Source organism: Aquarana catesbeiana, linkage group LG01, assembly GCF_042186555.1.
Source record: "Aquarana catesbeiana isolate 2022-GZ linkage group LG01, ASM4218655v1, whole genome shotgun sequence".
Lineage (NCBI taxonomy): Eukaryota > Metazoa > Chordata > Amphibia > Anura > Ranidae > Aquarana > Aquarana catesbeiana.
In genome coordinates this window covers 543,700,385-543,724,831 of record NC_133324.1, presented here as the reverse complement: position 1 = coordinate 543,724,831, position 24,447 = coordinate 543,700,385, and the positions used below count along the sequence as shown (strand labels likewise).

General features: G+C 44.1%; 1 protein-coding gene across 4 annotated transcripts in view; it reads left to right on the top strand.

Moving 5' to 3' along the window:
- REST (RE1 silencing transcription factor) overlaps positions 1 to 23,982 on the top strand; it is a 76,807-nt gene extending 52,825 nt beyond the window's left edge. For all 4 annotated transcript variants that reach the window (XM_073595170.1, XM_073595151.1, XM_073595155.1 and 1 more), the window contains exon 4: positions 21,044 to 23,982. In XM_073595170.1, the coding sequence (XP_073451271.1) occupies positions 21,044 to 23,037 (1,994 nt within the window). In that variant the 3' untranslated portion in view covers positions 23,038 to 23,982. The remainder of the gene's footprint in view (positions 1 to 21,043) is intronic.
- Positions 23,983 to 24,447: the final 465 nt, after the last annotated feature.

The following is a 24,447-nucleotide window of genomic DNA, read 5'->3' as shown; positions in this document are numbered from 1 at the left end:
AATGCAAAATTTTACTTTCGTCCGAAAAGAGGACTTTGGACCACTGAGCAGTAGTCCAGTCCTTTTTCTTCTTAGCTCAGAACCACGCCTCTGGTTCAGGAGTGGCTTGACACAAGGAATGCGACAGTTGTAGCCCATGTCCTGGATAAGTCTGTGTGTGGTGGCTCCTAAAGCACTGACACCAGCCGTAGTCCATTCCTTGTGAATCTCCCCCAAATTCTTGAATGGCATTTGCTTCACAATTCTCTGAAGGCTGTGGTTATACCTGTTGCTTGTGCACCTTTTTTCTACCACACTTTTTCCTTGTACTCCACTTTCCATTAATATGCTTAGATACAGCACTCTGAACAGCCAGCTTCTTTAGCATTGACTTTTTGTGACTTACCCTCCTTGTGGAGGGTGTCAATGACTGTCTTCTGGACAACTATCAAGTCAGCAGTCTTCCCCATGACTGTGTAACCTACTGAACCAGACTGAGAGACCATTTTTAAAGGCTCAGCAAACCGTTTACAGGTGTTTTGAGTTAATTAGCTGATTAGAATGTGACACCATGAGTCTACAATATTAAACTTTTTCACAATTATTCAAATTTTCTGAGATACTGAATTTTGGGTTTTCACTAGCTGTAAGCCACAATCCTCAAAATTTAAAAGCAAGAAATGCTTGAAATACATCACTGTTTGTGTGTGTGTGTTCAATCCATATGAGTTTTACTCTTTGAATTGAATTACTGAAATAAATTCTCTTTTTTCTTTTTCTCTTTTTGATATTCTAACTTTATAAGATGCACCTTTTACTTCTTCCACAGAGAGGGTGCATTTGGAGGCTGGTGGTTTAAGGCCAACACCCTACCGCTTAGTCTTTTCAGTGGCAGTAGGCGCACAGTAGCTTGAGGTATTATCGTTGTCGTCATTTTGACAAATTTTGATGTTTCCCAAGGCGCCTTTCAGGACAGCACCTTAGAGATAGTGACTCCTCCCACTGGACCTAAGGAAACGCCTTCTTCCTCCAGAACTTTAAAGGGAGGCACCTCCCTACTATACCTCAGTTTTTGTGTTTCCTCTGGCCCGGAGGGAATATCTTTTGGCAGGGGAGTAAATATCTTTCAGGTGCTCCAGAGATGGGGCTTCCTTCCCTTTTTCCTCCGAAAGAAACCCGCTGTCCTACCTAGGCATCTGCAGCGGTAGCAATCGGGCTTCTCTTCCCCTCCTGGTGCTCGGTGAGAGCCGACGATTCGGTGGCCCGCACGGTCTCATGGCAGTGGCACGCGCGCACCGGAAGTGACAGAGCGGGTCACTAGCTCGGCATAAACGTCATTGCCGTTGTTGACGTAGGGGGGAGGAGGGAGGATAGGAACCGGTGCCTATTTATGCTTCCGGTCTGGTGCAGAGGCACTATGAGAGTCCAGCAGCGGCATGTGAAGCCACAAGTGAGGAGCTGCACACCTGCCATGAAAGAGTGCAGCAGTGGTGACAGGCACAGGAACCAGCAAAACTCATGTAGGAATCAGTGGTTAAAGTCTGCCTTTTTTTCTCCTTACCTGTGGTTTTGGTCTCCCTTCATTTTTACCCCCTAGTGACAAGGGGCCTGTCTGGTCACTTGAGGCTGACTGGTTTCTTCTTAGTGCACCTGGGTGGTGGGCTTTTGAAAGCGGAGACTGGGTCTCACTAAAAGGTCCCCTGTTTTTTTTTCCCCTTTTGTCTTTTCTCACAGGCTAAAAGCTCTGACCCAAAAAAGATGTCCTTCTTGCAGGGCCAAAATGGGAGAAAATTGCAAAAAAGCCCTATGCAGTGCTACTATCACTTCTTTAGTTAAGGAGGAATCCGCTTCAAATTGTGATGAACTGGTTGCCTCTGTAAAGAAAGAACTATATGCCACAATTCTAACGTTTCGTGACTCATTAGTTAATCCAGCTGCTAGCCAGCCTTCCACATCAGTCTTCCCAGGGTTCTCTTCCTATCCTGGTGTTGGAAGCTCTATCTGAAGACCCTTCAAATAGGGAAGAGCAGTCCCCTGCCCCTTCCGTTAAAGACTAAGAAGAGGAGGTTGAGGAGGCTGAAGTGACCCCCTCCAAATTTAAGTTATCCCTAGAAGAGGTGGATGGGCTCCTTAAAGCTATACATGTTACACTTGGCCTAAGTGAAGAAAAGAAGTTAATGTCTCCATGACCGCATGTATGCAGGGTTAAACATTCCAGGTTCATTCGATCATTTCTGACGCCATTAAAAAAGAATGTCAGGATCCGGAGAGAAAACCTTCTTTTTTTTTTTTTTTTTTAACCAAGGCCCACAAGAGACTTTTTCCTTTTGAGGAGGACCCTTCTGCAGTGTGGAATAAGGTTCCCAGGTTGGATGCAGCCTTCTCCCAAGTCTCAAGAGCCACAAACCTGTCTCTTGAAAACATGGGGGTTCTGAAGGATCCAATGGACAAACGCATGGATCTTTTGCTCAAGAGATCATGGCAATTAATCATGAGCAATTTAAAGCCAGCAATGGCCACAACAAGTGTTCTTTTCCTACCCTGATCTCTGCTACTTATATTGCAGATGCTCGGCTGAAGTAATTAAAGTGTCAGCTAGATCAGCAGCGTTGACAAATGCTGCAAGAAGAGCTCTATGGCTTAAGACCTGGCCAGGTGACACAGCATCAAAAAGCAAGCTTTGTGGGATTGCAGAGCAATTGCAGAGCAATTTAGGCAGAGCACGCAGCCACTTAGCGTCTCTGGGATGGATTTTAATTCTCCAAAAATTTTACCTAGACCTATCTCAGGAGATTTGGTTTCTAGGATTTCTTTTTTTAAATACTTTATTTAATATTTTTCCCATACAAAACCGATCCCCTCAAAATACAAAAAAATACAGGTTCATTCACAGAGTGCATCATGTTACTAACCGTCATCCTACCCCCCCGGAACCCCATACCCACCCCTCCCCCGTTCCTGCAGAGGGATCTAAAGGAGGCCAATAGAACATTTATGGACACCTAGCCATTTCCAAATCGCCGACCCCTTAAATACTGTTTATAAATTCCTCAGCATAACTCCAAGTCTTTTTATACTTTTGCCAGCCTTCCCATTTACCTTCCCGTGCCTCACCCTCCCCAGGATCAGTTCCCCTGCTGTCCAAGATTTCAACGTTGTACACCTCATTGACGCAGAGGAGCCAGTCCCGAATGTTTGGGCTAGCAGGGTCTCGCCATTTTGTTGCTATCTGCTTCTTAGCTGCATCTAGCAATATAGGTACCATGGAGGAACGGTAACTCCTTAGCGTCTTTGACGTGCCGTGAAATAAACACACCCATGGGTCTGCCGGGATAGCCTCTCCTGTTATATCCTTGATCAAACTTATGATTTTTCCCCAGAAAATTTTTATACCGGGACACTCCCACCACATGTGGGCCATAGTACCCACAGAAATACATCCCCTCCAGCATAGATTGGATTTAGTGTTGTCTATTTTGGCTAATCTGTCTGGGGTGACATACCATCTTGCCAAGCATTTGTAGTGACTTTCCATTCTCCTGGCATCCAATGCTGCCAAATGTACCAGTTTCAAGATCTTCTCCAAAGTGACATCACTACATTGTGATCCTAATTCCCGTTCCCACTTTTTGACATACGGGGGCACCTCCAGCTCCGACCTCCTACCTAGAATCCTATAAATTTGTGAAATAGTCCCAGTCGGCTGCTCCCTCACACAGAGCTGCTCGAATGGTCTATAATCCTCTTCACCTCTTAGTGGCTTCGGTAATTTTTCAATGAAGTGCGAGAGCTGAAGGTACCTCCACGCGTCCAAAGTCCCAACCCCCGGATCCGCCCCCAACTCGGAAAATGTGCGTAATCTCCCATTATTTAGGAAATTTTTAAGTTTAATTCCCTCATCTTTTAACCAATTCCCTCCCACCTCCCTCCTCCCTGGCTCAAAAAAAAAATTGTCTTTCATATAAATTAAAGGTGAGTTATATGTCCACTTGTTCTGAGAGTGTACCAAATCCCAACATTTCAAAGTGTTTTGTGTCAAAACTGCTGTGTTAGTGCCCAGAGCTCTGTATTTTGGTGGATTCCATATATTCCTACCTAGATCAGTGTTACTCATATAGTGTTCTAGACTAACCCACCTCTTTTCGGTATCCTTTTTTGACCATTCAATAACCCGTGATAATGTGATTGCTAAATAATAGTTATAAAAATCCGGTAGGGCCAAACCCCCCCTTTTTTTTTCCCCTGCTCAAAACCACGTAAGAAATGCGTGTTTTTTTCCCACCCCAGACAAATCTTGCCACCAATCTCCTTAAGGCACCAAAATAATACAGAGGGAGTGGAATAGGCAGCATTTGAAATTTAAACAGTATTTTTGAGGTCAGTATCATCTTAACCGCATTCACGCGCCCAAGCCACGAAAGCGGTCTCGACGCCAACCTTCTAGTTTCCTGCCTAATCTCGTCCAGCAACGGTATATAATTTTTAAGATACATTTCATTAATAGAATTGGAAAGTTTTACACCTAGGTATTTGATTTCCTCTCTCCAAGGGAATGGGAATACCTGAGAAAGGTGGTCTGCCTCTTCTTTGCCCACACTAATATTCAGGATCTCCGACTTCTTCAAGTTGACTTTAAAATTTGATAGTTCCCCATAATCTCTGATTATTCGGAGCAGGTTCGGGAGGGTGATTCTAGGATTGGTAATAAAAAACAATATATCGTCGGCGAAGGCCGCGAGTTTGTGCTCCTCCCCTCCCGCTCCTATCCCGTTACAATCTGGGCTGTTGCGGATGGTAGCTAGGAGAGGCTCCAGGGACAAAACAAACAAAAGAGGGGACAGAGGGCACCCCTGCCTAGTCCCATTTTTCATTACAAAAGGTTCTGAAAGAGCCCCATTGACCCTGACTGTAGCCGTAGGGTGGCTGTAGAGGGACTTAACCCAAGAAATATACCTCGGCCCCACCCCCATGACTTCCAACGTTATCATCATGAACCCCCAGTCTACCCTGTCAAACGCTTTTTCCGCGTCTACTGACAGGAATAGAACTGGGGGTCCCTTACGTTTCCCTAATTCCAGGAGAAGTGCTGCTCGAACGCCATTATCTCTGCACTGTCTCCCGGGTATAAAACCTGCCTGATCGGCATGTACTAGGGATGCCATTTTCTCCTTCAATCTACTTGCCAGAACCTTTGCATAAAGCTTCACATCTGCGTTCAACAGTGAGATGGGCCTATAACTGGAGCATAGCTTATCATTTTTTCCCTCTTTTAATATTAAAGTGGTTGAGGCTAACAACGCCTCTCTCCCCATTTCACAATTAGTACCCAGATCGTTCCAAAATTGGCTCAGTCTAGGCACTAAAATATGCTTCAACTTGTCCAGATATAGTGTGGTGAAGCCGTCAGGGCCTGGGCTCTTGCCCTTCGGGGAGGATTTCAGGGCTGCCAAAATCTCTTCCTCTCCGATCGGTCTATCTAGAACCGATCTCTCTTCCTCTGTGAGCTCCGCCACTCCTGCCCCCCTCAGGAATTCCTCGGCCCTCTCCCGATAAGATAAATTGCCCATTCTATTTTGGCCTATGGAGTAAAGCGCCTCATAGAACTTTTTAAACTCCTCTGCAATACCTTTACTGGAACCGATTAGTTCACCTTTTTTATTCTGTATTTTTCCTATAAAATTCCTATCTTTTTTCTTTCTTATCATTCTGGCCAGGTGTTTACTTGACTTATTTGCCCACAGATAATTTTCTTTTGTTAACCTATTAAGAGTTCTCTTGGTTTCCTGTTCCATAGCGTCCTTCAACTCCTCCCTTTTACCAACGAGTTGGTGAAAAATTTCCTGACACAGTCCCCTCCTCTCCTTGTGTTTCTGCTCCAAAATTAAGATTTCAGAGATCAGCCTCTCCCTTTCTTCCCTTCTCTTTTTTTTGATTCCCGCTCCCATGGAGATAAGAACCCCCCTAATGTATGCCTTGTGCGCTTCCCATAAAGTGGAATAGGAGACCTCTCCAGTGTCATTTACTTTAAAGTAAAAGTCAGCCTCTTCCTGTATCCTCTCCAATACTCTTGGGTCTTTAAGCAGGGATTCATTCAGTTTCCACGCATAAGTCCTTTCGGCCCTATCAGGGAGCCTCATCCTCAAAGTGACCGGCGCGTGGTCTGAAAGTGAAATAATCTCTATTTTAGTTTCCTCCACTTGATCCAAGAGACTGTGGTCCACAAAGATATGGTCTAGTCTCGAATACGTCCCGTGCACAGGGGAGAAGAAGGTATAATCTCTATCCTTGGCGTGTTGCAGCCGCCATGCGTCTACCAGGCGGCAGTTGAAAAGCCTCCGCCCGATTGCGCCGGTGGAGGCCTTACTTGTCCCCTGTGCCCGGGACGTACTATCGAGACTCTGGTCCAAGCAGAGGTTCAGATCCCCCGCCAGCACCACCTCTCCCTCTCTGAATCTCATCAACTTTGTCAACACCTGCCCAAAAAATGCAATTGGTTTCTTATTTGGGCAATATACGTTTGCCAGGGTAAATATTTTATTTCCAATGCTACCCTTCAGAAAGATGTAACGGCCATCCGGGTCAGACAGTCTGTCTAACAGTGAGAAATTTGATGACTTTGATAGACCAATTGCCACACCCTTTGCTCTCCTAATGGGGGAATCGCTATAATACCATTGCGGCAGACCCGGAGAGAAAAGCCTGATCCTAGATTCCAGCACCAGGTGAGTCTCCTGGAGAAAGACTATGTCCGCACTATAGTGTTGTAATTCCTTCAGGATTTTATGTCTTTTTGCAGGAGAGTTAAGACCTTTTACATTGTAAGACAGAAACTTGAGGTCAGGCATTTCTTAGGTTCTGGGCCCTGACCCCTTCTCTCTGCACTCCTAAGATCCCCCTCGCAGGAACGTACTTCCCCACCCCCCCCTCCCCCAGAATCCCCCAACCCCTCCCCCCGCCACCCGGCTGCATCCCAGCCCTAAGCCCGCTTGTAGAGGATGTTCTCGATCCCATACAGCGCGCACCGCTTCAAGGGGTGGTGCACGAATGCCGGCACCCAATGCCTCCCCTCCGCCATACAAGGGGAAGGAGGCAAAAGAGCAGAGCAGAGAGAGAGAGAAGAAAGAATTCCCCCCCCCCCCCCCAGCGCAGAGGGGAACTAAGAGGACATAAGGCCTGCGCCCCTTCCAATACCCCCCCTCCCCCGCCCCCCACACAGCCACCACTTCATTTACATTTTTAAGTGACCAGAGACCAAAATCACATCGTCTTTGTTACAAAAAACAAAAAAAAAAAACAAAGTTGATCCCACACTCAATAACAGCTTGGAATAGAGTTCATTGAAACTCTTATCTCAGTTCATCCGGCATCGTGATCCCCACTCTTGCGCAAAAATCCTGTGTCTCTTCTGGGAATCTCATCCTGTGTGTTCTCCCTTCTTTAACGACTATCAAGGATGTTGGAAACCCCCAGCTGTACTTCAAGTTGGCCCTTCGAAGTTGATCTAGCAAGGGTCTCATCTGCCTTCTCCGTGCTAAAGTCCCAGCCGAGATGTCCGCGAAGATCTGTAGATTTTTATTTTCAAAGCAAATTGGGGGTGCACCCCTAAGATTCCTCCATATTTTTTCTTTGTCCTCGTACGAGTGGAACTTCACAATGACATCCCTAGGGATATCTTGATTGAGATTAGGGGGTTTCCTCACCCTATGGGCCCGGTCGATCCTAAGTACCTCCTCCTCTCTTCTACCCAGGATGGGGTTGAATATTTTCCTCAGTTTATCCCCAAGATCTTCATTCAGTTGTTCCGGGATGGATGTGATACGCAGATTTTGTCGCCTACTCTGGTTTTCCTGCTCTTCCATTTTGTATGATAACATGCGATTTTTCACTCTGCATCTTGCCAATTTGCTCTTGGAGGTCAGAAATCATTTTTGCTTGCTTCGCTGATACCTTTTCTACCTCTTCCACCCTATGCAGTAATTGGCCCATGTCTGAACGGACATTCATGATTTCCGATTTTATCACTCCTTCAAGTTTAGCAAACATTTCCAGCATTTCTATTCTGTTTAAGCCGCGATCCATGTTTCTTTGTTCTTCCGGGGTGTCATTCATCACTACTCCCTCCAGACTTAGATCCTCCTTATGCCTATCCCCCTGTCCCCCCTTCTGTTTCTGCTGTTCTTTTTTCTTCTCTTTTGTTCCTGGCTGTTTCATATCCTGTCCTGGACTCTTTAGGTTTGGCTCTGTGAGATATTTTTGTATAGAACTAGTATTAAGGCTCTCTCTTGGATTTTTAGGTTCTGTTGTTTTTTGAGACCGCCCTCTCATACTTCCACAGGAGGCCAGCTTTTAAGGAGTTAGTCCCGCTACCTCGGCGTATTACTCGCTCCCTCCTTCTCTTCTGGTACTGTCTCTCAGCTGTAACGCTGCATCAGAGTTAATCCAAGATCCTGGTCCTGGGTAAGAAACGAGGGGGAGAGTTAGGACCTAGGGAGACCAACAGTTGTCCAGGGAGGCTGGTTAATCCCTCTCGGGCTGCTCACTGCTTCAGCGTCTTTGCTTCACCCCGCTCTCTGGTCTTCGCCGTCTGTTACTTATCCGCTGTTTGTCAACTCGTCTCCGGTCACGTCTCGCCCCAGTCTAAGCCGCAATGGTTGGTTTCTAGGATTTCTAATCAATTCTGTGAATCAAGATCTTGCCTTGGAGAAGGAGGACAGGATTCACGATACGGTGTCGGTACTGCAGGCCAACCAGCAACTGACGGTAAGACAGGTCATGTCAGCTTTGGGTGTTCTGACTTCATCAATGTCGGCCGTTCAGTGGGCAAGGCTACATTTCAGGTGCCTACAGGCCTTTCTTCTGAGATCATGGGATCACAAATTGGGATCCTTAGAAACAGAGGTCAAAAGTCCATCTCAGGTGAAAAGGTCACTGTGGTGGTGGAAGAGGCTGGATACCCTATCGAAGGGTTTAGTCTAGGGTTGGGGGGCCCATCTAGGAAGAAGTTTCACTCAAGGGAGCTGGACCAAGAAAGAGGCAACAAGGTCTTCAAACTGAAGAGCTTCAAGGCGATTGCCTTATCTCTAAAGGCATTTGCTCAGGATCTTCACTCTCGGCATGTTCAGAAACTAACAGTCAATGCCACGGCAGTGGCTTATATAAACAGGCAGGGGGATACAAGGAGCAAATTACTCCAGGTACTAGCCATGGAAATTCTTCAGTGGGCAGAAGGACACTTGCTGTCTCTATCGGAAGTCCACCTAAAAGGGACCCTGAACAGGGTGGTGGATTTCCTGAGCAGGAACCCCATTCAAGAAGCAGAATGGTCACTGAACCCAGAGGTTTTCACTGATTGCTGAAAAATGGGGGCAACCAGAGGTGGACCTGTTCGCCTCAAAAGAGAATGCTCTGGTTCCTCAATTATTTTCTCTGAGCAATCGCGATGGCTCACTAAGGACAGATGCTTTGGCGTATCCATTGAAATTCCATCTTTGCTACGCCTTCCCCCGATTCCAGTTAATTCCCTTCATATTAAGGAAAATTCAGAAGTCAATGGTACTGATCATCCTAATCGCGCCCTTTTGGCCAAAAAGGGCCTGGTTTTCAACCGTTCTGAGAATGGCGATTAAAACCTTGTTTGCATCTGCCCCTCAGGCACGATCTACTGGTACAAGGCCCGGTAAATCATCCAGAGGTGGCCAGTCTGGCCCTCACAGCCTGGTATCTGAGGAGCAGCTCCTAAAGCAAGGGCTTTTCCAACCGGTTGATTGCAACTCTAATGTCAAATAGGAAAAAAGTGACAAGGGACATTTATTCTAAGGTCTGGAAGGTTTATAATACGTGGTGTAGTTCTTCTGTCCAGGACCCAGGGAACCTTGTCTCTGTTATGGAATTTTTACAAAGCTGAGCAGACAAGGGGCTAGCGGTTAGTACCCTGAAAGTGCAGGTTGCTGCGCTAGCAGTATTCTTAGAAAGATCTGTGGCCTTGGATCCACTGGTAATCAGATTCTTTAAAGCTCTTACCAGATTTAGACCAGTGCCACTTTGGGCTTCCACTAAGTGGGATCTGTCGATAGTCCTGCAGTCTCTAACAGATTCCATTTGAACCTTTTGGAAGAAGCGTCTCTCAGATATCTCACTTTTAAGACTGTTTCTGATTGCCATTGTCTCTGCGCGTAAGATCAGTAAACTAAACGCTTTTTCAATTATGGAACCTTATTTGTCTATTTTTCCAGATAGTTATTCTAAGGACAGACCCAAAATTCTTAATAAAGGTAGGTTCAGAACAGAATCGGCACAAGACATTGTACTTCCAACCTTGTGTGCTAACCCAGCAGCGGAGAAGGAGATTTTTTTTCCACATGTTGGATGCCAGGAGGACTTTGTTGTGTTACTTGGAAAGGACAATGCTCTTTAGACATTCAGATTCACTATTTGTACTTTTTTCGGGCAACAAGAAAGGATGCCAGGCTTCTAAACTTTCTTTAGCGAGGTGGCTGAAATGATCAATTTCAGAAGCTTATTTGCATGCAGGTGTGTCTCCACCAGCAGGAGTTTGTGCACACTCAGCCAGAGCACTGGCGGCCACTTGGGCAGAGAGAGCTGGTGCCACCCCTGAACAGATTTGCAAGGCGGCAACATGGTCAAGTTTTCACACATTCGTAAAACATTACAGGCTGGACCTTACATCTGCCAGCGTTCAGGCAATTGGCAGAAAGGTCCTGCAAGCTGTTGTCCCGCCCTAAGGGGGTAAGTCTCTGTTATCCTCTCAAGTGCTGTCCTGAAAGACGCCTTGGAAAAAAACAAGTTAGACTTACCGGTAACTTGTTTTCCAGAAGTCTTTCAGGACAGCAACATCCCGCCCTATTGTGTTTTGATATACTATACTATGACTAACATATGTGTTTGTGTTCCAGCCGAGATCGGAGGTTCTCTTCTACAACTGAGGTATAGTAGGGAGGTGCCTCCCTTTAAAGTTCTGGAGGAAGAAGGTGTTTCCTATGGTCCGGTGGGAGGAGTGACTATGTGTCAGGTGCTGTCCTGAAAGACTTCTGGAAAACAAGTTACTGGTAACTAACTTGTTTTTTTTTTTTTTTATAGTAGGTTATTCCTAGTTGGTGGAATTTTAATATTGGTCCCTGGATGATCCTGTATGTTTCAAGGCACAAGTTTAAAGTTTAGACCTAGTCATTCCATGTAGGGTCTGTTGGGGCTTTTTCCACTTTGCTGTCAAGTCCTCGCCTACAGTTTTCTTCAATTGACATGTCTCTTTGGCAACGCAGGTTTTAAGGGACATTCATCTGTCCTTTGTTTACCAGGGCCTCACTAGGGCTGGTTCTTCTATTACGGATATTTATTTTTTTTAAGACTGTCCTGTGTGTAACTTTAGCTCTTGTTTCCTGATATGGCTTAGCATTTTCCCTGCAGCTAAGTCCCCTACCTTGGTTTTTCTCTCTATTGAGAAGATGACTGGGTTCACCATATCTATGATATGAGGGTGGTTAAGGTGTGTGTGTGTGTGTGTGTGTGTGTGTGTGTGTGTGTATGCTAGGGCTGCGCATCTTCACTCGCCTCACGATTCGATTCGATTACGATTATCCCATCCACGATTCGATTCGATTCCGCGATGCATCACGATTAATAGCTAAGTACCCATGGTTTTCAACTTTTTTCCTCAAAAAATTAATTCAAGCAGTCAGAAATTGAAGAAATATTAAATATTTATTTGTATCTGCTATTTAAACAAATTACACCAAGTTCCCTGCAACAGTATTTATTTAAAAGAGTACTGTGACATCAAACTGTTGTGTATAATACATACATACAGTGCTGGCCTGGTGCAGAAGTTTACATTTTAATGTTTTCTTTTATTAAAAAGTAAACTATAACTTGTAAACACCAGTAACACCTACATCTATAACAGAGCACTTACAGTTATTGACTGGCAAACATCACAGTGTGTTGCAGAACTTCCTGGTTCACAGTGATGATTGTTTGCCAATACCACCACCACCCCGTCAACACAGATGGATGGCTAGATCGGCGTTATAAGCTCTCGGAGTTGTGTCACCCAGTCACTTTACAGAAAACGTTACCTGCACTCTACCACAATACACCTGTAACTGAAGCCAAGCCAAGCCACCATTAGAGGAAGTCTGAAAATCCTTGACAGAATAAATTGTCAACTAAATCTAAAAACCTTGGACAAATCTTTATGGGTTCACAAATATACAGTTACACACCACAATACCAAAAACACACACACACACATCACTGAATCATAATGGTAAAGGGCAGGCCATAGGTCAGGCGCCGGGCAATGGCACACAGGCACAGTCACAGTCAGACATGAGGTCAGGTCGGTGACGTGTGTATTTTTGTTTGTGTGTGTGTGTGTGTATTTGTGTGATCCAATAAAGATTTACTTCAAGTTTTTAGGATTTAATTTATTCTTTCAAAGATTTGCCTTCCTCTGGTGGCTTGGCGGGCGTCAGTTGTCTGGAATTAAATACAATTTTAGAATTTTATTTGGCTGAGGGTTAAGTTGACCCCCCCCAAACATGACATTTGACAATATAACATCAAGTGTGAAAATTCAATGGACACATTTTTGAAGATTGTGTCCGACACAATCTTCAAAAATAAACCATTCTCCATCTCCCCCCAGTGCTAGCAAAGCTTGTTGTCACTCAAGTCGTCACTCAGTCACTTTACAGAAAACGTTACCTGCACTCTACCACGATACACCTGTAACTGAAGCCAAGCCAAGTCACCATTAGAGGAAGCCCAAAAATCCTTGACAGAATAAATTATCAATTGAAGCTTAAAACCTTGAGTTAAACCGTTATGGGATCAGAAATATACACACACAATACCAACAAAAAACACACACGTTACGTCACGTCAGTTGTGAATCATGAGAAAGGGCAGACCACTGTGTGAACAACGCAGGCAAGTGGCACAGTCAGCCACTCATCAGGTCGCCGGTCGGTGTGTGATTTTTCTTTTGTGTGTGTATATTTGTGTGATCCAATAAAGATTTACTCCAAGTTTTAAGATTCAATTTATTCTTTCAAGGATTTGCCTTCCTCTGGTGGCTTGACGGGCGTCAGTTGTCTGGAATTAAATACAGAATTGATTTTGTTGAAGGTTAAACCCCTAGAAACAGACAGGCAGTCACAGAGCATGACAGACACACTGTGACATTGAACACGCCACAGTCACATGACGACACTAGTATAAAAATTCTAAATGGACAGTTGAACACAACAATAGAAAACCATTCTCCATCTCCTCAGTGCTAGAAAAGTTATAACAAATATAATATTTATATGACATACATATACTCCAGGTTCAATTCACTGTGATGATCATTGATTGTTTGCAATTGCCAGTGCCACGGCCACCTGCAGGCCTGCTGCCATCAGTCAGTCAAAAACATTGTGACTGCGTTGAGTTGACGCTAGACTAGAGTGGCATAACTGGCGTTATAAGGTCTTGTTGACAATGACATAGACAATAGATAGGAGGGACTCGGGAGGGAAAAAAAAGAAAGTGGGATGTAGAGATGAAGGGGAATGGTGGGGACTGGGGATGGGGATGGTTGTAGAAGGGGGGTGGGTGGGGGAAGAGAGGGGTATGGCATTGGTATTTGGTAGGGGAGGGAAAGGGGATGGGGAGAAAAGAAGGAAGGAAAGCGGGGGAGGGAGAGAGGGGGAGGGAGAGAAAAGAAGGAAGGAAAGAGGGGGAGGGAGAGAAAAGAAGGAAGGAAAGAGGGAGGGGGGAGGGAGGGGGAGGGAGAGAAAAGAAGGAAGGAAAGAGGGAGAGGGGGAGGGAGAGAAAAGAAGGAAGGAGAGAGGGGGGGGGAGGGAGAGAAAAGAAGGAAGCAAAGAGGGAGAGGGGGGGGGGGAGGGAGAGAAAAGAAGGAAGGAAAGAGGGAGGGGGGGGGGGGAGAGAAAAGAAGGAAGGAAAGAAGGAGAGGGGGGGGAGGGAGAGAAAAGAAGGAAGGAAAGAGGGAGAGGGGGGGGGGGGGGAGGGAGAGAAAAGAAGGAAGGAAAGAGGGAGAGGGGGGGAGGGAGAGAAAAGGAGGAAGGAAAGAGGGCCTTAAGGGGAAGGGTAGGGGGAGACGGAAGGGGAGACAGAGACTGGGCTGAGGGGGGAGAGGGGATGAGGCTTGGTTGGCAATTGGCATCAGTTGTTTGGAACTTTTAGTATTTGGCTGAAGGTTAAAGTAACCCCTACTTTTTTTTAAATCTTTTTTTTGCCAATCTTCAAAAATCAAAATCTCAGTGGCAGACACTGACAGTGCTGTGCTATAAACAAGATATATAAAATTAACAACACTGGTGTGGTCAGTCGTGTGGCAGACTAACAGCGGGCTGGGCAACTTGGCAGGGGCAGTGGTACTGGCAGACACGACAACACTACATCAGCACTTCCTGGATAAAAAAAATGGGTCACTGCAAGGCGCAAGCAATGCTGCTCAAGATTTGGGAATGTGTAGATTTTTCTGTAAGAACACTAGTTGATCCACATGCTCTGGTTTGAGTGCGCTTCTTTTTGCAGTTACCACATCTCCTGCAGTGGAGAAAACACGCTCTGCAGACACGCTTGTGCCTGGGATACACAAGTATTGCTTTGACAGCTGAGAAAGGAGGGGAAATATGACCTCATGCTCACACCACCAGTTCAAAGGGTCCTCACAGAGAGGCAGAGGTGGGGCTTTACAATATTTTTCCATTTCCTCTTCAGCCTTGGCATAGGGGGTCTTGGGTTCTATTGTACCTTCAGTGTCGGTGAAAGACTGTCCCAGCAAACTCATGAGCAGCGATCTGGCCTTTCTTTTGGGAGGAGATGGAGAATGGTTATCCTCGAGGGGTGAACTTTCTTCTTCTTCCAGAGTTTCTTTTCTTCTAGGCACTTGATCCTCCTCATGTGTCCTCTTAGATGTAATCTGTGTTTGAACGAAAAAGAATAGAAAAAAATAAATAAAACACATTGTCAATTGCCTATGATTCCGATGGGGTGATGAAAAAGCACAGGAAACGGATGGTGCAGTTCCTGCACCTCATCAGATTCAGAAGCGTGGCTTACACTATGTAGCAAGCTGTAGCTAGCTACTAGTTACAGTTCATTTCAAGAAACATGATGAAATTCAAATTAGTTGAATTACCTCCAAGGATGCAGCCTCCTCAGTCACTCCATTGTATATCTCCAATCTCTCCTCCTCTGTGAGGATAAAAGGCAGTCCCTTAAAGCGAGGATCCAGTGCAGAGGCTGTATGAAGGATCTTCTTCTCTGCCTCGCTGCTGTATCTGTTCTGATGGCGTTCTTGATCTCATGGATCATGGGTGTGTCTCCCATGGTGTCTGTCATGCTCTGGAGGAGTTGTGCATTTAGAGGGGCAATGAGAGAAACTGTTGGATTACGCTCTTCTGACATCAGCATGGTTGCATCCTTCATTGGCTTTAATGCACTCACAGCATCCTCTGCATTTGACACATCTGTTTCGTTGAGAGTGCAGAGATCGGTCTCTCTGCACTCTCAACGAAACAGATGTGTAAAATGCAGAGGATGCTGTGAGTGCATTAAAGCCAATGAAGGATGCAACCATGCTGATGTCAGAAGAGCGTAATCCAACAGTTTCTCTCATTGCCCCTCTAAATGCGCAACTCCTCCAGAGCATGACATGTGGATATCTGTCGCACTCTGCCAAGAAGCCCGGAGAGTGTGGCCACTTTCAGCGCTCGCTGGGATGCAAGGTTCAGTGTATGGGCGAAGCATTTCACATGGGGGAATTTCCCAACTTGAGCTGCAACTATCATGTTTGATGCGTTGTCGGTCACAAGCACTACAGATTTATCGGACAGTTGCCATTCTTCCACAACATGAGACAGTAGCTCTGCCAGATGAGCACCTGTGTGAGACTCATAAATGGCTCTCGTTTGCAGCACATGCGACAAGATCTGCCACTCCTTACTAACGTAATGTGCTGTTATTGTAACATAAGACTCCGTCGTGACTGAAGTCCATGAATCACACGTTATAACGACTCGACTTGCTTGGCTCATTGACGCAATTATCTGAGCTTTGGTTTCGTGGTAGAGTGCAGGTATAACGTTTTCTGTAAAGTGACTTTGTGATGGGATCTGGTAACGCGGCTCTATCGTCTTCAACAGGTAGCGAAACCCAGTGTTCTCCACAACAGAGTAAGGGCGCAGGTCCTTAGCTATGAAAGCTGCCACAGCTTTTGTTATTCTCTTCCCCTTTTCAGAGTTGGGCGGCAAAGTTGAGAGTATTGCATCAATTTTTGGCTGAGCTGGGTCTATTGACTTGGCGGCACTGGTGGTGGTGGTGGCAGGTGTTAGCATCTCTGAGTGAAAACGGCTAGCGTGGTTTCTCATATTAGTAGTATTCCCTAGATATTTAATTTTTGTGTGACAGGCTTTACACACAGCGTATGACTTGTCCAATTCATGCTTCCCACTTTGTTCATGTTCATAAAAGCCAAAATGTGCCCAGATGTTTGCTTTTAAAAAGCTAGGTGCATTTTTTATCTCTCGTTCTTTTTGGTCTCCTTCTGCCATTTTTATTAGTGTAGCATGCCATGTAATTGTGACAGGGGTGATGATGACAATGTTGTCGTCTACAAACTCTGTCAGTATTAAAAAAAAAAAAAAAAAGAAAAAAAAAAATTAAGTGTTTAAACCTAAAGCCTGCCACGAGATCACCAGAAAACAAAAGTAACAAGTTTCCTCTACTAGTGTAAGTGTAGTATGATTGTATGTATGTCATGATATGTTAAACAAATAGTTTATAGTTTTATGTAGTCATTGTCAATGTCTTAGTGATTGATTCACATCACAACTTCATAGTTATCTTGTTTGTGTATGATATTATTATGGTTTTGCTCATCACTGCCCCACACATGCACTGCACTCACCGCAGCAGCATGTGTGGGGCAGTGATGAGCAAAACCATAAATCATACAAAGGTATCAATGAAGTTGTGATCAATCACTAAGACAAACATTGGACATTCAATAGATTAGAGAATAGAGTTAGATTGACCTAAACCGTAATTAATTAAATGGCAATGGCATGGTCACTTAAACTCACTTTAACCCTTTCATGACTAAGCCTATTGACATTTGGTGTTTTTTACAAGTTAAAATCCATATTTTTTTGATAGAACATTACTTAGAAAACCCCCAAACATTATATATATTTTTTAGCAGAGAACCTAGAGAATAAAATGGCGATTGTTGCAATATTTTATGTCTCATTGTATTTAATTTATTGTGCAGCGGTCTTTTAAATGCAACTTTTTGGGGAAAAAAAAAATACTTTCATGAATTTTAAAAAATCGAAACAGCAAAGTTATTTAGCCTAAATTTTTTGGTATAATATGAAATATGATGTGTTACGCCGAGTAAATACCAAACATGTCATGCTTTACAATTGCGCACACGTAGAATGGTGACAAAACTACGGTACCTAAAAATCTCCAAAGGAGACAAAAAAAATAACGGATACCACAGGTTAGAGTTACAGAGGAGGTCTAGTGCTAGAATTATAATTATTGCTCTCGCTCTGACGATCCCGGTGATACCTTACATGAGATTTGAACACTGTAACTAACTATGTGGGCCGGGTGCGACTTGCCGAGCCAACTTCCATATGCGTTTTCTTTGCTGCGGGCCGCTTTTATAATTTTTTTTTTTTTTTTTATGTCTTTAATTTGAGAGGCTAGAGCGGCGGTAGGCAGGGGATGTCCAGTCCGCTCCTCCGGGATAACAACCCCGGTGCCCGCTGTAAAAAACGGTACCGGGCGGGATGATGCCTGCAGCAGTGCAGCTGCGGGCATCATCCTGGTATAACCCCCCTAAGCCGAGGCCGCAAATGCGTCCACTCGGCGCAAAGGGGTTAATGTTTAGGAATAGGAATTCAGAATGGCATGGCAAGCACCATCATCATTATTAATATTTATTATTTACAATAATACATTTGGCATTTGCATTTTGCAATGACAGACACAGTCCACTCCTTCCATAATGCATCAGAGATACAGATTATATGATATTTTATTTATAATATATTATCTTAGTTTAAGTGTAACACCGTCCTCTACTATTTGTCTAGTACTACTGTGTGTGACACAGACAGTGAGTTACCTACCTGTGATGATGACGAGTCGGTGACGTGTTACAGCTGAGCTGGGCAGTGGCACTGGCACTCAGCCACTCACTGGCACTGCTGGTGGAGCAGGTCTCTCCTCCTCTCCTGCTGCTGCCTGCCTGTGAGTGAGGATTGGAGTCTGAGGACAGGACAGAATGACAAGTTTACTGAGTGTCAATTCTTCGTTCATACTGTGTGTGTGTGTGTGTGTGTGTGTGTCTGTGTGATATGGTGACACTAACATGATGATGTGACACACACACAGTCAGTTACCTACCTGATTAAGATGATGGTGGTGGTTGTAGTGGTACTACTGAGCTGAGCACTGCAGTGGTAGAGTGGCTGGCTGGCATTGACAAGATGACTGGCTGGCCTGGCTGGCACTCACTGCTGCTGCTGGTCTGGAGCGGGTCTCCTCTCCTGCTGCTGCCTGTGAGGACTCGGAGTGGACTCGGAGTGAGGGCACTCATTGGACACACTGACAGGACACTCAGCCTGGTGAGGACTGGAGTCTGAGGACAACCAAGTGCGGCCTAGCTTGGGTCTCTCCGTCCGTGCCCTGAGTCGGGTGACGGTGACGGCACTGACGGACCTTCTCCCTCTCCCCCTGTGACAGCCTGCTGTGTTGTTCACTCACTGCAGTGCACACACTGCACAGCGGGAGCCCACTGGGAGGAAAGCTCTGGGGGGACTGGTAGTCCGGGACACGGAGGAGGCTGGAGGAGGTCGGACACGTGTTGCTCCGCTGTCTGTGTCTCCTCTTTCTAAGCCGCGACACAGGAGGATGACGTCAGCGGGAGAAAACGGCGCGAAAGCTTCGGCTGCTTTCGGCTTCACTCGGAGGCAGGTCACGGCGCGGCGGCACGGCGCGAGGATGACGTCATCCTCAATCGATTATTTAAAGCTATAGAATCGATGCCGCATCGTGGACGGTCGAATCGCGATGCATCGATTCGACGATTAATTTCAACAGCCCTAGTGTATGCACGCACAGGGTGGTTAAGGTCTTTGGGCTTTTGATGACTCTCCCTAATCTAGTAAGTTCCTGCTAATCATCTCATGGGCTGTCCTGGAAGACGCCTTTAGAAAACCTAAGTTAGACTTGCTGGATGCTCTATTTCCAAAAACATTCCAGAACAGCCGGATTCTCGCCCTTGTGTTGTGTTTTTTTTTGTTTTGTTTTTTTTTTCTTATTTAAGGTCTAAATTCTATATTTAAATCTCTGGTATTAATCTATTCAAGGATTATTTAACCACGTTAAATAAAAATTGTTCTCACCCTTTTTAGTATTTTAACAATTGTGTCGTCCTTAACCACTTCCTGCCCAGTCTATAGCAGGTTGAAGTGATTCTGTTATCCTCACCGGAGTTTCGTGTGACAGGTAGCAGGATATCATGGATATCATGCCGGCATGTGCCCCCAGATGATCGCGGCATGTCAGTCTGACGCTTTGCATCTCCGATCGCGATAAGGAGCCTTTGTCAGAGGCTTCTTACCACGTGATCATCTTTGACCAATCACAGCTGATCATCGCGTGAACCAGGAAGTTCCGGTAAACGGCATTCCTCGGTTTGAGCTGGCAGGGAGAGACTATCGCCGGCTCTCCCTGTTGGGGGGGGGGTCCTGCGCTGCCCCCTCAGTTGCCAATCGGAGCCCACCACAGTGCCAGTCAGTGCCCATTACAGTCCCCAGCAATAACACCTGTCAGTACCTCATCAGTGCCGCCTGTCAGTGCCACTCAGGACTACCAATCGGTGCCCATCAATTCTACCTATCAGTCCTGCCTCATCAGTGCCTGTCGGTAATTGGGAAAACAAAATTTTATGACAAAAACAAAGAAAAACTTTTTTTTTTTTTTCAAAAGTTTGGATCTTTTTTAATTTAGCAAAAAATTAAAAACCCCAGAGGTGATCAAATACCACCAAAAGAAAGCTCTATTTCTGGCAAGAAAATTATAAAAATTTAGTATGGGACAGTGTTGCACGACCACACAATTGTCATTCAAAGTGTGACAGCACTGAAAAATGTCCTGGGCAGGAATCGGCAAAAGTGCCTGGTATTGAAGTGGTTAAACCTTTTCCTGGAGTTGGATGTAGCAGCTTAGTTCGGTATAACAAACAATAGGAAACCGTTGCTCCTGGTAGGGGCCGTACTACCAGCACCCCACACGCACCTTTCCAGCAAGGTCCTCACACAGCTCGCATGCTGCATAGAAATCAAAAGGGGTCCGGATGGCCGCACCATTGAACGATCCTGTATTGTAAATGGACTATATACACTCTATCTCTACTTTGGATTTTATGGTCTATTTATAATCTGGAGGATCGTTCAAAAGTGCTGCCATCTGCACATCTCATTTTGATTTCTAGCAGCTTAGTTCCCCTGCTTTGAAATACCTTCCAGTATCTGAAGGTCATACCTGGGTATAGTCCTGTAGCAGGGGGTTTTATGCTTGTGTGTTGGCTGGTAAATCCAGAACAATTCAAAGAGGAAAATAAATGAAATGGGGACTTCAAAGAATGGCTGGATATGGGTACACAAACTGGGACAGATCTATACCCTCTGAGTTGGTTCTCCTAGCTCTACTTAGAAATTATATGCTTCTGTATTGTGTATGAACTACAGTTTTTAAAATAACTACCGGTATATTAACAAACAATAGATTTTATCTTTTTACCAAGATTTTGTGTGAATTAATCTTTCCTCAAACGCGCTTTGTTTTACCAATATGTGTTTTTTTTTTTTTTTTGTTAATGCCTTCACAGGAGCAGCTGGGTATGAATTTTAATATTTTTACAGAACTCTGCATGTTTTTTTCTGTTTTGTAGTAGTGTGGTGATTACGTTTCCAATTTCTGCTGCATTGAATTAATATTTTATTGTGTTGTTTAGGTGAAAAGCCATTCAAATGCGAGCAGTGTAATTATGTAGCGTCAAATCAACATGAAGTGACACGGCATGCCCGGCAGCTCCATAATGGACCTAAACCTTTAACATGCCCACACTGTAACTACAAGACGGCAGACCGTAGCAATTTCAAAAAGCATGTGGAGTTACACGTCAACCCACGTCAGTTCTTGTGTCCTGTTTGTGATTATGCTGCATCTAAGAAGTGTAACCTGCAGTATCACATCAAGTCCAGACATTCTGGTTGCACTGACATCACAATGGATGTTTCCAAAGTGAAACTGCGGACAAAAAAAGAAGTGCCAGTTTCAGAGTTTAGTGTAAATAAGCAAGAAGAAAAAGAAAATTCACAAGTAAGATCTGAGTCAGTAGAAAAGAAAACTGATGGGAAAATAAAACCAAATAAAGAGAAATGTGAAACCTTTAAGTCTGCTTCCATTGGCCAGGTTACCAAACGTAGTTGCAAGATCTCTTCACACAAGACTGAGGATACAAGTGGTGATAAGAATACTTTAAAAGCCAAACGTGCAAAAAGAAAATTTAGCTCGGTAATTGATAAGCCATTGAAGACTAATGATGCACAAAATAACAGTATGAAGAAAAGTAAATTGAGTCAAAATAACCAACCAGTGCGTGAAGTACTTAAAAAAGGAAAACGAGCTGGAAAGTCTCAGAAGCGGAAGCTATTTATGAATAAGAGTAGCCAACAGAAACCTCTTAATAAAAAAAAAACTATGTTGGAAAGCACTGATACCGCAAAAAGCAAATCTAAGAAAACATCTGTGGATTATGATGCTGAAGCGAATATCCTGCAGAACCAGCACTTGGCCAGCACACCTGACCTACCATTGGGAGCTTCATCTGCTGCCGAAATTGTAGTTGATCAGCCCGATGCTAAAAAACCAGTAGAAAACAGTCAACAGGAAGGAGAAAATAGTACTGAAGAAGAGGCTGTTGTAAATGGCGGGGAGGCTGTTGTAAATGGCGGGGAGGCTGTTGTAAATGGCGGGGAGGCTGTTGTAAATGGCGGGGAGGCTGTTGTAAATGGCGGGGAGGCTGTTGTAAATGGCGGGGAGGCTGTTGTAAATGGCGGGGAGGCTGTTGTAAATGGCGGGGAGGCTGTTGTAAATGGCGGGGAGGCTGTTGTAAATGGCGGGGAGGCTGTTGTAAATGGCGGGGAGGCTGTTGTAAATGGCGGGGAGGCTGTTGTAAATGACGCAGAGGCTGTTTTTGTTGTAAATGGCACAGAGACTGTTGTAAATGACGCAGCGGCTGTTGTAAATGACGCAGTTTCCTTTGGTAATGTTCTTACTTCAACTGATGAAAAAATGGAGACTTCAAGTGATCTGCCCTTAGAAAGAGACAATAGTTCGAGTGAAAGAGAAATTGCTCAGATAGAGAATACGCCAGTGACCCATAACACCGAAAAAAAGGACACCGAAACAGAATCCTTACTAGACGTGCAAACTTCAGACTATGATTCCCAAGCCGATCAATCTGCAGCAGTAGCTGAAGAGTTTCAGTGTTGCCCTATAAAAGAAATAGAAAGCAATTCACAGATGGAACACTCAGTACAATGCAAATCAGATGACTTAAAATTGCCTCAGTCACTGTCAAATACATCAGCTGATCTACGTACAGAATGTAGTGAGCATAATCCATGTGACCTCATTAGTAGTGCATCCTTGGATGTTGAGGAAGATGAAGGAATCCACAGTCATGAAGGTAGTGATATAAGTGATAATGTTTCAGAAAGAAGTGATGACTCTGGTTTAAATGGTTTACAATATGCTCAAGAAACTTTAGGACCAAAACCTTCATGTGAATTGACTCCTGTTGCTAAAACTCTTGCTGCTGAAAGTTTTGTCTGCATTTTTTGTGATCGTACATTCAAGAAAACAGAGGAATATACAAAGCACCTGAAACGCCACTTAGTCAATGTGTATTACCTTGAGAAAGCTGCCCAAGATAGATTGTAAACTGAAGCAAGTTTCATAAACACAGTTATAACTTTGGTCATGCATTCTTTATAATGGTACACAACTCTGCAGTATACTTTAATGGCTTGATAACCACCCCACTCCTATTTGCTACTTCAACTCTTTAATTTCAAAATGTTAACATTCTAAGGTCAGATTTTTTTGTTTTGTTCTGAAGCCTCTTTAGCATTGCTATTTTTATTGAATAGCTGTTTAAGGTAAAGAAAATGGTATAAAAATTATTCTGAATGCACTGCTATATTAAAACGGAATACCTTGCAATACAGTATTTCCTGCCATTCAGTTCACTAATGAACAGGTTTTCTAGCTCATTCCAGTCAGGATTTTTTTTTATTTTACTAAAGTACCAGTTAGTATAGAAATGAAAGTTGACGCTGCGGCAGTCAGTAAAGTCAGCACTAATGGTATGCATGCTTTTTTTGAATCGGTGCCTTATTTAGCAGTGAAGCGAGGATGAAGGGGACAATCCTGGCACTTGCACCTTTACAAACAAGACAGCAGAAGCCCTTTCCATGTTCTCCTCCCTTAACCAAGGACCAATAAAAATTCTACCTAATTTTTAAACACGCGCAGAAAAAAAATTGCTTATGTAAGGGCTATAAATTTACGGAAATATTTTTCTTACACATAGCTGATGTCCTTGGCTGACTGGATTTTACCTATTTAAAATATTTTAACAATGTTCTATGATTTGTATTGATAAATAACTGGATTAGCCCTGGCTTTTTGCATTGTGTATAGTCCAACAATCGGCCCCAAGAAAGGAAAAAAAACATATATCTAATGTGCCAGGTCAGTACCTCCTAGAAAGTGGGGACCTCACGTATATTTTGTATTTGCTTAAAAACTCAACTAACAAAAGTTTTACATCTGAAAAAGATAGACATTGACACTTAATTTTTTTTTTTTTTTTTTTTGTTTCTTCACAATATGTGAGTATTGCAACAGAGCATTTCAGGTTTTAAAGCTTGTAACATTCCACTTTTTGTGACTTAAAGTGGCATACTGACAAAGGATAGCAGGTAACTTAATTTTTTTTATATATATAACACACACACAAAGTATTCAGACCCCTTTAAAGTTTTCACTCTGTTATATTGCAGCCATTTGCTAAAATCATTTAAGTAAATTTTTTTTCCTCATTAATGTACACACAGCACCCCATATGGATAGAAAAACACAGAATTGTTGACATTTTTGCAGATTTATTAAAAAAGAAAAACTGAAATATCACATGGTCCTAAGTACCGTATATACTCGAGTATAAGTCAACCCGAATATAAGCCGAGGCACCTAATTTTACCACAAAAAACTGGGAAAACTTATTGACTCGAGTATAAGTCTAGGGTGAGAAATGCGCAGCTACTGTAAGTGGAAAAGAGGGTCAAC